A 17,090-nucleotide genomic window follows, 5' to 3' on the forward strand; every position below is an offset into this window, starting at 1 on the left:
TAAAGGTACATATTGAACTAGTAAAAAGAGTATTCCGAATGAGATGAGGTTATAAATGTCATTAAACCTGGGTTAAAAGTGGAAAGAGAAAATAGCTAAGATATAAGAATTTGAACAGGGTATAAGAAATGGAGGTACCTTAGGAGTTTTGTTAAAGACAAAAAAGCCAGGAAATAACAAAATAATTTAAACAGTGGACAAAATTATCAAAATTCTCACATCAGTGAAAGAGATATTGGTAAATAACTATATATACACAGAGCAGTTGCAGAAACAATTAGTGCTGCAGAGCAGAAATGTTGCTGCTGGACAACTGGTAGGAGGAGGGGAGGGTTTAGAGCATCTGGAATGAGCATTCTAGGTGTCAGGATAGCAATGAGTATGAATTATCAAAGAAATTATAGTTGGAAGATAAAAAAAAAATACAGTGGCAGTAATACGTAACGAGAATGGAGGCTGAGCATGACTCAAAAAGGGCTCCGATTTCGTTCCAGTACGAAGAAAATGATTAGAAAATGACCATTGGGGTGTGTGTGTGTGTGTGTGTGTGTGTGTGTGTGTGTGTGTGTGTGTGTGTGTGTTGTGTGAATAGAATTTTGTAGAAAGGTAATATGTCTTGCCAGGCAAAAGAGGCATTTTAAAAATGGTGGTTGGAAGGAACATATCTCACACGCGAATGGCAACATTTCAAAATCAGACGACTTAACATGACTCTGTATAACTGATTTTTATTGCAGGGTATATGCCACTATTGGCTACCTCTGTTAATGTTCATACCAATTCCATATTTTCAATAATGTTAAAAATATACACCCTTCGAAACTGCACTAATGTATGTTGCATTCAGCTGGAGAGTATAATAATTTAGCTTTTACATTTCAGGAACTATATAAATCGATGTTATGATCAGTGCATTGAAACAGTAGACAAAGATAGAGTTGAGATAATCTTGAAAGGTAAAATTACAAGAGCTGCTAGTGAAGGGACTTTATGGACGAAGAACTGGGATGTTGAGCCATTACCAAGGTAAAGGTGGCACACATTAGCAGTATGTAGTCTTTTCCATTATGCAGTTGATTGCATTTGTGATGTATCATTAAACATACTTAAAATGTGGTACTCTCAAAGTTCCCCGAGTACAAAATGTTGTTTGCATACTAATGTTCAACATAAATTTTTGACTTTCCTAGCATCCATACTGAGAGGAATGTAGAGCTCAAGAAGACTTTTCCTACAACACCAGATTCCAATGTGACACCAACTGTTAAAATGACTCCAATTGGTCGGGGTAAGAAACCGAATCTGTCAGCAGCGCTCGGTTCAAGGTTGGGAGCTCGATGCTACAGAAACCAACGCCGCTCACGATCTCGGTCGAGATCCCACTCGAGATCCAGGTCTCGTTCCAGGTCGAAGTCCCACTCGCCCTCAGGGAAAAGCCGCAGGAACAGGTCACGATCAAGAGACAGTTCTCGAAGCAAGAGCCCAGCGAGGCGGAGGAGGAGGAGGTCAGTTTGAATCCATATGCTAAATTTAATATTGCTGAAGATGAGCAGGGAAGTCGGTGGCTTAATTAGTGGTACAGTGTTAAATGAAGTAATTATGCTAACCATTAACCTCTCTGAGGTTACCACTTATATCATGACAGTGTGTTGGGTTTTCAATGACCATTTTGTAAGATTTAGGACATACATGTGTAGTCTACACAAATTGGCTGCCAACTTACCTACTCTGGTCTTCCGTTGATTCATTTTTGGTCACTTATGCAAATGACATTTTTGAGTGTATGCTGGTTAATTGACACTTCGTTAGGGTGATCTGTAGTGTATCCACCGATCTAGGTTGGTTAAAAGGTGATAATTGGTTAAGAGTTGGAGAAGACATTTTATGTGATTTGTTTAGGAGCTATTGTAATCTTTGTGTGGCATTGTTTAAAGTCTTTCATCTATCATATGTGACGACATTGGTATTAGTATGCTTTGTGTGTCCTGGACTGCAGTTGGCAAACAGCAGGAATGATGTTGATTCACATGTTACCAGAGGTGGTGTCCTTTTTGTATAACTTATTTTGCAAAAGTATTGGAAAAGTGTTGTGATTGAAAGAAAGTGTTAATGGAGAATCATTTGTTGAAAATAGGTTATTTTTGTCTGAAGTCCCATCTGTAGTATCGGTTCTTTGTGGTAAATGGTCATTTTATTATTACACATGGACTTCAGCCATAAGAATGAATAAAGATCCAGTTTCGACATTCTGTAACTGCCAGTCACCAATATTAGTTAACTGCTGCTCTTATATTTAACACAGGAGTTGAGGAAATGCAATATTTTGTGTCACATAGCTAAAAAAGGTAAATTTTGTGGTTTTAGGTGTTTCTGCAAAATTTGCATAAATTTCTACTGTTCTCTAGCATATAAATTGCACAGAAGTCAACATAAAACTCGAGAGAGATCACATACATGTTAGGGGTTGAAGACCTACTATTTAATTCAAATGTTATTAATGTACACAAAATGGTATGACTGAATTTTATTATTTGAATCTGAGAAAGACAAAATTTTTCATAAATTTTAATTAACTATAAAGTGTTCCTGCACCCAAGTGGTTAAGAAACTACCCATATGTGACATAAAGGGCGAACATTATTAAAACTGAAAAACTGCAGGCTTGAATCCATGGCTGTAAATGGAAGAAAAAAGGGCCTATATTCACACGTGCCTGGAAATGGACAGCGTGCATGCAATGACAGCAGATTGCCCCAAAACACGGTACAGAGCTGCACTGTATTCATGTCACAACAGATGTTTAAAGTGGCCTCTATGGGATGCCGTGCACACATTGACCATGTTGCATTATGGATTGCCGCACTGTTTTGCATGTTCCATCCTCTGTCCGAATTGAACATGCTCATGAAGGGTCTGCTCATTAGGACCTCGTTCAGCATACACAGCACTTCTCAGATGCTCCAAGAGATAAGAATCCAGGGGATGTAAGCTCGGTGATCTAGCTGGCTATGCTACAGGCATCCTTGAGGAATGATAATCTGTCAAAGTACGTGGTCGCCAAGAATCCTTGCCTACACATTGATGCTGAACCAATGCTGATGAGATGCCATACCCATTGCTTGATTGTTTTCTGTAGCCCACAGATGACAATTGTGCAGATTGATTATGCCCATTGTGGTAAAGGTTGCTTTGTCGGTAAAGGGGACTGATGACAGTAATCCCATAAGTGTGATGATCTGGTGCGAAAACCATTTACAAAATCTTTCCCATAAAGGGAAATCCACTGCTAATACTCTTTCCACTCATTGCAGGTGATACGGATAGTAGTGGTTGCCATGCAGGATACACATAATCGTTGTTTGGATTACACCATGTTGCTGGGTCATTTGCCTGGAGCTTTTATGAGGGTTCAACTCAGTATCCTGTATAGCCCTGGCCTCCAGATCTGGTGTGCACACAACCCACTGGCTCCCTCATGTTCGATTGTTTGAAAGAAACCGTGATCACACAAACATCCAAAAAGGACATGAAATGTCTTACATAGTTGGTGTCTGTGAGGGTACTTGTTTTGGTATAGCCATGTATCACTCAACCATTTTCGTATGTTTACTGTACATAAACACCATTTCAGTTTGTTTCTGACAATGAGTACCAGAGCATTCCACTGCTTACAGTACACTGTGTCAATCACACAGCCAGCAACACACTAGAAACACGAGGCACATGGTCAGAGGTACCTTCATTTGTCAGTACCATCTACCGTTGCAACGATGCGTTTCCAGATGCATCCTCATAGGAGGACTTTTTTTTCTTCCATTTCCAGTGAGGAATCCTTTACTATAGTTTATCAGTTTTATTAATGTTCACGCCGTATATAAAAGCCAATGCCCCAACTGACTGACTCACTCACCAACTCGTCACTACGCATCCTAAACCACAAAGAATAGAAACTTGAAATTTGCAAAAAGTGTTGATCACATACTGTAGGCATCGCTTAAGAAAGGATTTTTTGAAATTCCACCCCTAAGAGGATGAAAGGTTTTTTGAGAAGTATGTCACTATTGAAGCAACTTGGAAACTAACTACGGAAATTTGTATTTGGTTTCTTGGTCAGAAATAAAGAAATACATGATTCAGCACTTCAACAAATTTGAATCCTATGGAGGTGAAATAATGGGTGAAAGTTTTTGGAAAATAAATCACTATACTAAAGAACTACTAAAGTGTTTTTAAAGCTATATCTATGATAGTTGATTTTTACTCCTCAGTTACAGATAAAAAAATGCATGTTTCAGTGTTTTTGAAAATTCAACTCTATAGGGGGTGAGAATTTTTAAAAAAAATATTTCTTTATGTCAGAAAATTTTTAAAGTTAAATCTGTGACAGTTGGTATTTCACTTCTCGGTTAGATCTAAAGAAATATGTGTTAAGGGATGAAGGATTCTACAGAAATGTCATCTAAAAAACACAAAAGTAATGATTAACAAAACCTAGGACTCCAGCTACCATAATCTCTTTTTAGTCAGAATTACATTTGGAAAAGACCATTGCCTTAATTAGCATGAAAAGTTTAGGTGTTGCAATTTGTGAACAACATAAGAATTGGATTAAAGAAAACAAAAAAGAACTTGCCGACCAAACTGTCTGTGCAAGTGAAGCAGTGGGCGATAAGCTAGTGGTCTTATGTTCTGTTGTAATGCCAAAACGTGTGGACTGTTTCTTTAGCTCAGGGCCATATTCTAACTACAAGTAGTTACTTGATTGTATCATTCTGCCGAAGTTGCGAACTGAAATTATACTCCAGTTGGCCAACTTTGTTGTCTGGTATAATAGTTATTTGTATCACAAACAACTTTCATTTACTTGTATTTATAAGTAAGAAAGTGCAGTGTTGTAATTGAAGTTATTTGTTTTGCAAATAATATTTCAGCATTTTCAGTGTCCACCCTGAGCCTTGTAATTATTTTTTTATGGATTTACTGTTACATACTTAGTAACGAAATGATTGTCAATATACTTCTTTTAAGTTGTATGTGTGTATGCCACTGCTTAATGATTTCCATATGTACAGGATATAGGATGAGTATATTGTATTTGCTTTTTTATTTTTAGTGCTGCTGATAGCAGTACTTGCAATGGAGACTTTTGATTATTTAAAAAAACAAAGAAGCTGTAACTTACCAAATGAAAGTGTTGGTATGTTGATAGAGACAATAACAAACACAAATTTCAAGCTTTCGCAACCCACGGTTGCTTCATCAGGGAAGAGGGAAGGAGAGGGAAAGACGAAAGGATGTGGGTTTTAAGGGAGAGGGTAAGGAGTAATTCCAATCCCGGGAGCGGAAAGACTTACCTTGGGGGGGAAAAGGGACAGGTATACACTCGCACGCGCACATCCATCTGCACATAACAGACACAAGCAGAGCAAGCAAGGTAAGTCTTTCCGCTCCCGGGATTGGAATGTCTCCTTACCCTCTCCCTTAAAAACCCACATCCTTTCGTCTTGCCCTCTCCTTCCCTCTTTCCTGATGAAGCAACCACGGGTTGCGAAAGCTTGAAATTTGTATGTTTGTGTTTGTTATTTTTTCTATCAACGTACCAACCCTTTCGTTTGGTAAGTTACAGAGAGAGAGAGAGAGATATTTTTATTTTTTTTTTTCCTGGTTTAGTGAAGTCTAGTAATTATTCATATGAGAGAATCCACTCAATTCCTGGAGAAAATGATCAATGTTTTGAATGTGAATTCTAATCAGATCTTTGATTAAATAAGTACTTAAATGGAAGGTGATTCAATAGGGGGTAAAGTCTTGCAGTTGTCAGTTCTAACATTGTGGTCAGTGAGGGGTAGATTTTCCCACCACTGCAAATTGAAGTCGTAAAGTGGTTTGTTACTTACAAACCATCAAAAATCCAGCTCTTTTTGATTATTCATTACAGATAAATTTACAATTTAACAAAAAAAAAGTTGTTGTTAGGGTGATGTGGCTCTAAGGTTTACAAGTTTGAGTTGTGGTTTTCATGTTGTTGTTGTGTTGTCTTCACTCCAAAGACTGGTCTGATGCAGCTCTCCATGCTACCATATCTTGTGCAAGCCTCTTCATCTCCGAGTAATTACTGCAACCTATATCCTTCCGAATCTGCTTACTGTATTCATCTCTTGGTCTCCCTCTGTGATTTCTACCCCTATCTCTCTCCCCCCCCCCCTTCCACTACACTTCCCTCCAGTACTAAATTTGCAATCCCTTGATGCCTCAGAATGTGTCCTACCAACCAGCCACTTCTTCTATACCCGGGCCGGTGAAACATGTCACTTGACAGCTCGCATGTGGTTGGCTACACTGCTATAATGAGGTTGCAACAGCTACCACTGCACATGCCCACAACTCCGAAATACGTTTTGTAAATTTAAGCTACAATTAATGTTTATACGTAAGTGCAACAAAGTATGTTTTTCTAACAGTGGAGAGAACGACGACGGAGACTAAATGTTTGATTGTATATTAAATCGGGAAATAAAAACACCTGAAGTTAATGACAATATCTATGAAAAGTTGTTCCAAATTGTTACAGTAATAGCTGCATGTAAGACGTCGTATAATAATGTAAATCTAAGCATACCAAATAACATGCTATCCCCACTCATAGAAAGAAATAAAGCAAAACATGCATAGCCTATCTGATAGCAGAGAGAAAAAGAATTAGTTCTGTATACATTTACACTCACCAATTTACGATGTCAATGATGCAATTCCATCCATTTCTCCTTCCATGTCATCGGAATCGGAACCAAAACCTTTGTCTTCATCATCATCATTAAGAGAAATAGTTAACTGTTAGTTTTCATGTATAATGCCATCTATATAGTCTGTGCTTCTCTTATCAGTTTAGCAACATGGTCTACTTTTTTCCTTCATGAGGTAGTGTGTACAGTAGCAAGACCTTCACGTAGCAGTCTTTCCACATCTGTTATAGTAAAAGTCTTGTTGTAACTTCTAATGTACGTCTTGACTTCACTCCAAACCAATTCAATTTGTTTAAAATAACAGTGATAAGGGGGTAGACTAGTTACCAAGTGACCCTGTTCGCTTGCAATTTCATCTGCATTGTATTTAGGTGTCACAGGCTTATTTTGTTTCACAAGTGAGTATAACAGCAGTTTTGTCATGCTCACGTCTGCAGCAATGTCTCTCGCCTGCAACCACTGCACCATAGTTTATTTATGGTCACCAGTGGTTTATCTAAAATCATGGAGTGGTGCGGTGCATTGTCCATCACAAAAACTGTCATAACACTAAACTGGAGCAACAAATTTTTAAACCACTGTAGAAACTGTGGGAGGTCCATATCCTCATTATAGTCACCGTTTTTTTCCCTCCTTGAACAAAAAACTAGAAGTCCTTCAGACACAAAGTCGTTTGAAGATCCTGCATGGGCCACAATTAATCGTGATCCTCTTCCTGTTGACTGATGACCACTGCTATTCGGAGTATCATCTGTCAAGCATTTCTCAACTTATTCTCCAGCGTTGACCTAGGTTTCGTCTAACCATATGACTGAGTGTATGTCCTTCCCTGCAATTTTGTGTAAGAAAATGGTACAAGCTGCAACGACATGAGCTTTTTCTAGTAACAGTTTTCGTCTATCCAACTTTTTAAAACGGAAGCCCATGCTTTCTAATATCATCTTAAGTGACGTTTCCCCCTCTGATAGAAGTTCACTTTCTTTTAAAGAAATTAGCAACTTCACTATTGTGGGGTATTCTTTCCTTTAAAAGTATCCACATACGTGCCGACGAATTGCCCCGGATTGGAAAGCATCAATATCTGTAATAGGACGAGGCTACTTCTTTTTCTTGCCTGGAGTACTTAAAAACACACTGTTTCTTCCACAGGGGCTTTCTTCCACATTGTTTACTTCACTGTCTTGTAATTCTTGAAGTATCACCCCCTTTCCTTACAACTGTTCTTTCACTTAGTCCTAGAGTTTTCGAGGTACACTCTAAAACTCGATCGGCAGGAATCGATGCATGCCCATGAATGAAACAAATTCTTTTTCTTGCTCATAAGTCACACATCCTCCATAGTAATTCCAAATCTTGACTATTTAATGGCACTCCACAGCACAACAACGGATTGTTGCTGGTGAATGACATAATTTTGGTGACATTGTTTAACAAACAAAAACTGTAGTCGAGACGGTAACACAACGCAACAGCAGGTATCGCGCACTAACATATAATGTGTACACAGAAGCCGGCAATGTGGTAGTGTTGGCGCCAGAACTGGCTTTTGTTCAGTACTGTTATTGGTTCAGTAGACGCGGCGCCTCCTGTTCCTCACTTGTTTGTTAGTTATACTACCAACTATACGGCGCTTGGGGAGTGACCTTGAAGTGACACGTTTCAGCGGCCCGGGTATAATCAGGTTGTGTGACAAATTTCTCTTCTCCCCATTTTTATTCAGCACCACCTCATTAATCGTGAGGCATCCATCTAATCTTCAGCAATCATCTGTAGAACCACATTTCAGAAGCTTCTATTCTCTCCTTGTCTAAGCTGTTTATCATCCATGTTTTCACTTCCATACATGGCTACACTCCATACAGTACTTTCAGGAGACTTCCTGACAAATTTCTCTTCTTCAGAAATGCTTTTCCTACCATTGCCAGTCTACAGTTTATATCCTTCCTACTTCAACCTTCATCAGTTATTTTGCTGCCCAAATAGCAAAACTTATCTGCTACTTTGTGTCTCATTTCCTAATCTAATTCCCTCAATATCACCTGATTTAATTTGACTACATCCCATTGTCATTGGCTTGCTGTTGTTGTTGTTCATCTTATATCCTCCTTTCAAGATACTGTCCATTTCTTTCAAATGCTCTTCTCAGTCCCTTGCTGTCTCTGACAGAATTACAACCTGTATTTTACCCTTGCCACCTTCAGAATTTGAAAGAGTATTCCAGTCAATATTATCAAAAGATTTCTCTAAGTCTACAAATACTATAAATGTAGATTTGCCTTTTGTTAACCTATCTTCCAAGATAAGTCGTGAAGTCAGTATTGCCTCGCGTATTCCCACATTTCTCCAGAATCCAAACTGATCTTCCGTGAGGTCTGCTTCCACCAGCTTTTCCATTTTTCTTCTGTAAAGAACTCATGTTGGTGTTTTGCAAAGGTGACATATTAACTGATAGTTCAGTAATTTTCACACCTGTCAGCACCGACTTTCTTTGGAATTGCAGTTGCTACATTCTTATTGATGTTCGATGGTATTTCGCCGGTTTCATACTGTTTCATATGTCTCGCTCACCAGATAGAAGAGTTTTGTCATGACTGGCCCTCCCGAGGCTATCAGTAGTTGTTTCAACTTAGGTCTTTCAGTGCTCTGTCAAATTCTTCATGCCGCATATCTTCTGTGTCATCTTCATCCTCGTTCTCTTCCATTTCCATAATATTGTCATAAGGCATATCTCCCTGTATAGACCATTTATATACTCCTTCCACCTTTCTGCTTTTCCTTCACTGCTTAGTACTGGTTTTCCAAGTGAGTTTTTGGTATTCGTAGAGGTGATTCCCTTTTGCCCAAAGGTCTCTCTAATTTTCCTGTATGCTGTGTCTATCTTACCCCTAGTGATATATGCTTCTACATCCTTACATTTGTCCTCTAGCCATTCTTTCTCAGCCGTTTTGCACTTCCTGTCAATCTCATTTTTTAGAAGTTTTTATCCCCATTTTGCCTGCTTCATTTGCTGCATTTTTATATTTTCTCCTTTCATCAGTTAAATTCAGTATCTCTTGTGTTACCCAAGGATTTCTACTACTGGTAGCCCTCATGTTTTTACCTATTTGATCCTCTGCTTCCTTCACTATTTCATCTCTCAAAGCTACCCATTCTTCTTCTGTATTCCCTTTCCCACTTCTTGTCAATCCTTCCTCTAGTTCTTTCAGTTTATCCAGTTCCCACCTCCTTAAATTCCTACCTTTTTGCAGTTCCTTCAGTTTGCATTTACAGTTCATAACACACAAATTGCGGTCAGAGCCCACATCTGTCCCTGGAAATGTCTTACAATTTAGAACCTGGTTACCATTATATTTTCAATCATAAACCTTCTGGTGTCTCCAGGTCTCTTCCTTATATACAACCTTCTTTCATGATTCTTAAATCAAGTGTAAGCAAAATATTACCAGGCAGCTTTCTCTTTCATTCCTGCCCCCCCCCCCCTCCTCACCCTATCCATATTCACCTACTGCTTCTATTCCTTCTCCTTTACCTACTACCAAATTCCAGTCCCTCATGACTATTAAATTTTCATTTCTCTCTCTTCATCTGTGGAGCTCGTTGCCATATAAAACTCATACTACTGTGTTGTGGGTATGTACTTCGTATCTTCTTTGTTACAATAAAGCGTTCACTATGCTGAAACTTCCTGCCAGATTAAAACTGTGTGCCGGACCGAGACTCGAACTCGGGACCTTTGCCTTTTGCAGGCAAGTGCTCTACCAGCTGAGCTACCCAAGCACAACTCACGCCCCGTCCTCACAGCTTTACTTCTGCCAGTACGTCGTCTCCTACCTTCCAAACTTTACAGAAGCTCTCCTGCGAACCTTGCAGAACTAGCACTCCTGAAAGATAGTATATTGTGGAGACATGGCTTTGCCACAGCCTGGGGGATGTTTCCAGAATGAGATTTTCACTCTACAGCGGAGTGTGCTTCTGTAAAGTTTGGAAGGTAGGAGAAGAGGTACTGGCAGAAGTAAAGCTGTGAGGATGGGGTGTGAGTCATGCTTGGGTAGCTCAGTTGGTAGAGCACTTGCCACGAAAGGCAAAGGTCCCAAGTTCGAGTCTCGGTCCGGCACACAGTTTTAATCTGCCAGGAAGTTTCATAACTGCACACACTCCGCTGTAGAGTGAAAATCCCTGTGTTCACCTGATCAGAAGTCCCGTTCCTCCTGCCATTGAACTTCAGTAACTCCCACTATATCTAACTTTAGCCTATCAATTTCCCTTTTGAAATTTTCTAATGTACCTGCCGGATTACAGTATCTGAAGTTCCATACTCCGTTCCATGGAACGCCAGTTTTGTTTTTCCTGATAAAGGCGACCTCCTGAGTAGTCCTCACCGAGAGATCTGAATGTGGGACTATTTTGCCTCCAAAATATTTTACCCAGGAAGATGCCATCATCATTTAACCATACAGTAGAGCTGCATGCCCTCCGGGGAAAAATTCTCGTGTTACCACCATTTGTATGTTAGCTTAATTATTCATATTTATGGATGTTGTTGCAAGTGAATGAAGATATAATACATGAACTAAGGCGTGATTAATTGGAAGAATAATGTGGCTTTAACATTGTTTCCAGACGTAACAAAATATGATTGTTTGAAATTGAGATTTGGCCATCATAGTACCATTATAAATGTGAACTGAGACATTGTGCCTTAATAAGAAAATGCTTCTTCTTTTGTACAGGAGTTTGAACATATTATGGTGAAATTAAAGAAAGTTAAGCTCTGAGATGAATAAGCATTCAACTTTCTTGCTGTGAGTGTTGGAAAAGGAAGAGGGACAAATTATGCTGGTATAAACTTCTCCCAGAGAAGAAATTCTGGCATACTGGAGGATAAAAATGTTCCAATGTTACTGAAAGGCAGAATTCTGATGAAACTGTAGTTCAGGGTATTATGATTTGAGTGAATGGATTTATCATCGCTAAATTTTAGAATCCACATTGATGGCGAAAAAGCCTCTATTTTGTATGTCCCCCACTTCGTAATGTAAAAGTTAGTCTGAAGGCTATCCAGTAGGTTAATGGTAGTTTAAATTGGTTATACACTCTATCATGTTTTTTATTGTTATTGTTTTAGTGGGAGCTCCTCAAGTAGTGATGACAACTTCAAGTCACTGAAGGTTACATCCAAAGTTCGTGCAACTGCTCGTATTGCTGATAGGTTGAATATCAAGAACAGAAACTTAAATAAAGGAAAAATAGGAAAAGCTAAACAAAATAATAAACTGTAAGTCTAAATTACTAATGCATTTGCTTCATTTATATTACTGATACTGTATTTGCACTAATGAGTTAAAAGATTGACAACTTCCTTAACTCTCTCGCTGCTGCGGACATGTATACACGTCTAACCACACCATTCTCCAAATGCTGTGGATGTGTATATGTGCGCTACTTGGGTTTTCTTGCGGTATTATAGATGTTTGTGTGTGTAATGCACTGCTGACTTCTCAATGCTTCAGACGAATTACTTCTGTATCTCAGTGAATTAAGATGTCTCGAGTATTTATCATACAACACATATGCCTATCATTTGCAAAAAAACCTCGTTTCAATACCCTGTATTGTTTGAGATACGACAATTGTTATGACCACGATTCATGAAACACAAGGACTTGATTGAGCACATCATGCGCTACCGTTCATCATGTATAAAACCCAATAACTTGAGAAGAAAATGAGATATCGTTCTGCTCACAATTTTAATGAAATCTCAATATCTTATGTGCATTTCATTTCCTGCAGTGTAAGAGCTAAAATTGACCATATGCACAGGTTACGCTTAGTGTTTCTACCTCTGCCATCTCCTTAAAATTGCATGCAGTGTTTTTCTTAATTTGATGCGGTGCAGTATGTATGACAGATAATGAAAAGAAATTCAGCTCTTTATCAATTGAAGATACCGGATGGTATGGTGCAAAAATCAGATTTTTTTCAGGCAATAGTTTTTGAAAAATTGGATGATAAATACATCATATCGGCCAGAACGTCATCTCTCAGCACAGAATGCAGGGAACACGTCTGTAGCTATGTGCATGGCATAGACTCCACAAGTCCTTTGTACGTTTTTGGTAAAGCCCTGTGTTCAATAAGTTGGACTGAATGATGTGCTCAAGAACACTTTTGCCTGCACCAGCATAGTACTCTGCTAGATCTGCCAGAGCATCACATATTGTGCTTCACTGAGAAGAGTAATATCTTAGATGTGTTAAGAGACCTAGAAGCCAAACACCTAGTATCCTATGTGGTTTCACACTCTGCCAACCCCTTTCCATAGATACTTGCGATAACGGCCTGTGAACAGGTGACAAGTTTTGCCATTTCCAGGAGCTTGCTCCCATGCGGCAGGCCGTAACAACCTTTGGCAGAATCAATGATTCCAATGGCTTTGTCAATTTGCAGACACTGTCGTCACTAGTTTGATTCCCCACATGTCTGTGCTCTGCTTACATACTGAGTCGCGCACCTGTAATGCGACAAGGCATGCTCTATCTTTGGGAAGAGTAGTCATAACATTTTGGCATGTCAGTGTACATTTTAAACATAATGTGCACAGCAATTAATTGTGAACACAGCATGTAGGAGTATGATGATTAGTGTTGCACCAAAGAGTGAACTTTGTAAAGGTATTGTCTGATTCTGTCTTTGAATTTGTGTTTTTCTTATTAAAATTTAAATATTTTTATATTGTAGCAGAGCCCATGATGTTTATTGTTCAGTTTTCTAAGAAAAAAGCGGCTGCAGTTAAATATGTATGAGTGTAGTTTCTTATAATCCATTAGTGGCAAAAATTAATGGTACTGAAATGACGTGCACGTAAGAATCGCACACGTTGTCCAATTTGGATGAAGGCCTTTTTGGCCAGAAGATTACTTTTTGACAGTCTTTTTGTTGTGCCCATTTGCGACTCAACATCTCCACTGAACAGTGTGTCTAATAATTATGTCATTATATTGTAGACAACACTTCCTAGTTATGCATATGGAGCTACTTGTTAACAGTATGTGGTGCATTTGAAGACACCAGAGTATCTGATAAGTTTCATCCTCCCAAAATTGATGGTTAGCACTTTTTCCTCTTGCCAGTTCAAAAGCCCATGTGAATGTCCATGTGCTCTGCAAAAATAACATTTGATTTGTTAATGTGCACTGTCAAGAATAAATGGTTTCCAGAGATGCCCACTAACAAAGTCTGTGAGGTTTCCCAACCATCACAAATGTAAAAGTGGTTCATTTTGGATCCAAAGGTGGTTGCGTTTGAATGAAATCTACTTGTGATATTTTATGTTTGCATTTGGTTTTACTATTTAATATAGTACCATAAATTTATTACTGTAATTTCCAGATTAAAAAGAATATATATTTTCCCAACTTGTCATCCTAAGGAATGTGGGATCACATTAATTTCCCAGATGAATCTTTGGTAGTTGTGTTGTTGTGCAGTAACTTCTACAGAAAGTTAAAATTATTGTTAGGTCATTTTGTGACACTTGTTAGATGGTGGTGTTTTGATCTGTTAATGTAAAATATCAGTAGAGATCAGTTTTTATTAATTGGTATAGGTGTAACTGAGCAAGGATTTCTGGATGGACTGGTAGGGAACAGAAGCTGGAATGAGAAATTGAAAATGAAGAAATACAATTCTGAAAAATTGTAAATTAGGAATAATAGGTTGAGAAGAGATTTAAATTGTTGATAAGGTGAAGTGAACTGGGAAGAAGATGGAGGAATGAGAGATTACATTAATACGGGTGATTGAGAATCTAGGTTTCTCAGCACGAGCTGTGTGTAGTGCATAGCAACATTTTGGTATAAAAATTGTATGCAGTTGGTATTGCTATTTTATTATGTCCAGATTCAGATCTTAAGAAATTGTAATGTTAAACCGTTTGGCTTCGTAATAATGCTGCTTAATTTCTTACTTTGTATGTAGTTCACAATTTTCATTCATCTCATTGTACTTCAATAGTTTTTTAGTATATGTATACAGTTTGTTTACATAGTATTTCCATTTACACTTCATCAGGTTGTTTTCTTGTCACTCCTTTTAATTTCCAACATTTGTTTCTCCATTGCGCTCTGACACGACTTTATTTTTGAATAATTTCCACGCAAGTATGTAACTCACTACCATATGTCAGATTGGTAATATGAATTGTAAAATTTCCTTTTCAGTTGCATTGGAAGCTTAGTGAGAAAAACTATATGTACCCTTCTGTTTCTTTTCTTGTCATGTGGTTGTCTTTGTGATTTATGAATTGGATAGTTTTAACAGACCCTACAAATAAGAAGTGCTCCCTAAAAGAACACAAAATAAGTGACATGGATTCAGGGGACAGGTGTAGTGCTTGGCGGGCGGGTGTACATGCCCAGGAATTACTCATTGTTTTGGATTTCAGTTAAATTTTTGTCCTTTTGTCTGGGAAGAACTGATACTCATAACTGCAGCAATAAGACATAAACGACAGAATAACACCAGAATGAAACTTCAATTGCAAAGAAAATGTGCCATGTACAACAACAAAACACTGTGCACATTTTGCTGTCTGCCAATTGGAAAATGTTTCAAAGGCTTTAGGATGAAGACTATGCAGTGGTTAATAACAATAAACTGTTTTTGATGAGCATGACATCACAACTATTTGTTTCTAAAGGGCCTCACACATTAGCGCCACAACTATTTGTTTCTAAAGGGCCTCACACATTAGCGCCAGATCGCAGTGATTAGTCACTTGCTTTGTAGATTGCACTTGTGGGGGCAGCTTGAAACGATCAGTTGCTGATCTCTGGTCAGCATGGAAATCTCAGGCAATCAGATGGATTGCTTGCAACTCGCATTATGCAATATGACTGTGATTAATTTGTTTATTAAGCATGGCTATGCAGTTTTGTTTCATCTCACTTTGTCCTCATTGAGTAAGAAATTAAAGTTATCCAGGGACCACAAACTGCTCTGAGAAATGGAAGCTGGAGGTGCCATTTATATTAAGAAATAATACAAAATACACTTTCAGATTTCACAGTGATTACCATTTTGAAGCTTGTGCTATAGAAGTTCAATTGCTGATAAGATCAGCCGTGATGCAGTGAGCTCCTTCTTGAGATTGAGTTATTTATGAAATTATTATATGCATTTTACAGTTTTTGACTTCTAAACAGAATAACATACGTACCTGCTGCAGTGTTATAATTTGTGTGCAGGGCAAATCTGGTGTACAGTTATACCGTATTTACTCGAATCTAAGCCGCACTCGAATCTAAGCCGCACCTGAAAAATGAGACGCAAAATAAAGGAAAAAAAAAAATTCCCAAATCTAAGCCGCACCTGGAATTTGAGACTCGAAATTCAAGGGGAGAGAAAAGTTTTAGGCCGCACCTCCAAATCGAAACAAAGTTGGTCACATTGTAATGTGAGACACAATTTAGGTCGAATGAATGACGATACAGCTACAGTAGTTTGGTTCGAGTCGAAAGCTTAGCAGTTAAGCTTTACCAGGTAGCCATTGCTATGCGTCAGGCGCTCCGTCCGTATTTATACGGATACCCTTCCTTTTTCACGTGCTTCGTCTGGTTTGAATCGATTGCTTATTTTGCTTTGATCTGATAAGTGGCGTTTTCTATGTTATAGGTGTTTACGTCAGTCACTCGAAGCTGAAAATGCATTACTATACTGTGTCATGCATTGTTTGTCGCATTCTGATAGTGCGTGTTTACGGCCTGTTGCTGCTCGCGGCATGGCTTGCTTTTGTGCGCGCTACCGCCGCCTACAATTTAAAAAAAGAGAGGAATCGTCTCATTAGCAAAACAGTGGCAAGAGGCTGCTATTTGTTGTTACTTATGTAACATCCCCCTCACTTACCTACCTTAATGACAGTGAAAAATGAAACCGCGTGTACCTAATGGGAGTTTTGGAAAAGCAATCGTCACCGAAGTTAACCTGTCGGTAAAGAGGGAGGAAAGGGTTACATCTAAATGAAAGGAAATGTGCTAATGAAACTGGTGGAAATTAATTTTGAAAAGGGGTAAAGTTAATAAAGAAAGTAAATGTGCAGCCATTACGTTAACAATTAACTAGCGGTAATTAGGTATTTGAGATTTGGGGGAAATCACGGTCGCCAGTCCTAAGGACAATTACTATAGTAACTGAAAAAGAAAGGTTATTACACATATAATTAGCACTAGAAGCGTGGCAACTGAAGGTTGACACGTGTAGTGTGAAAACTGAAAGTTTGTCAGAAGTAATAAATTTCGCTACACCCTGACTAAATTTAGCAAAGGAATTAATAAAATCGAAAAATCG

The 17,090-nt window shown here is 38.5% G+C and overlaps 1 protein-coding gene across 4 annotated transcripts in view; it reads left to right on the forward strand.

The window, feature by feature from the left end:
- Positions 1 to 17,090, forward strand: part of LOC126175478 (leukocyte receptor cluster member 8) — a 76,026-nt gene that overhangs the window by 23,525 nt on the left and 35,411 nt on the right. For all 4 annotated transcript variants that reach the window (XM_049922290.1, XM_049922293.1, XM_049922291.1 and 1 more), the window contains 3 exons: positions 883 to 1,026; positions 1,191 to 1,505; positions 11,869 to 12,018. In XM_049922290.1, coding sequence (XP_049778247.1) covers positions 883 to 1,026; positions 1,191 to 1,505; positions 11,869 to 12,018 — 609 coding nt within the window. The remainder of the gene's footprint in view (positions 1 to 882; positions 1,027 to 1,190; positions 1,506 to 11,868; positions 12,019 to 17,090) is intronic.

Source organism: Schistocerca cancellata, chromosome 3, assembly GCF_023864275.1.
Source record: "Schistocerca cancellata isolate TAMUIC-IGC-003103 chromosome 3, iqSchCanc2.1, whole genome shotgun sequence".
In the NCBI taxonomy this organism is placed as follows: Eukaryota; Metazoa; Arthropoda; class Insecta; order Orthoptera; family Acrididae; genus Schistocerca; species Schistocerca cancellata.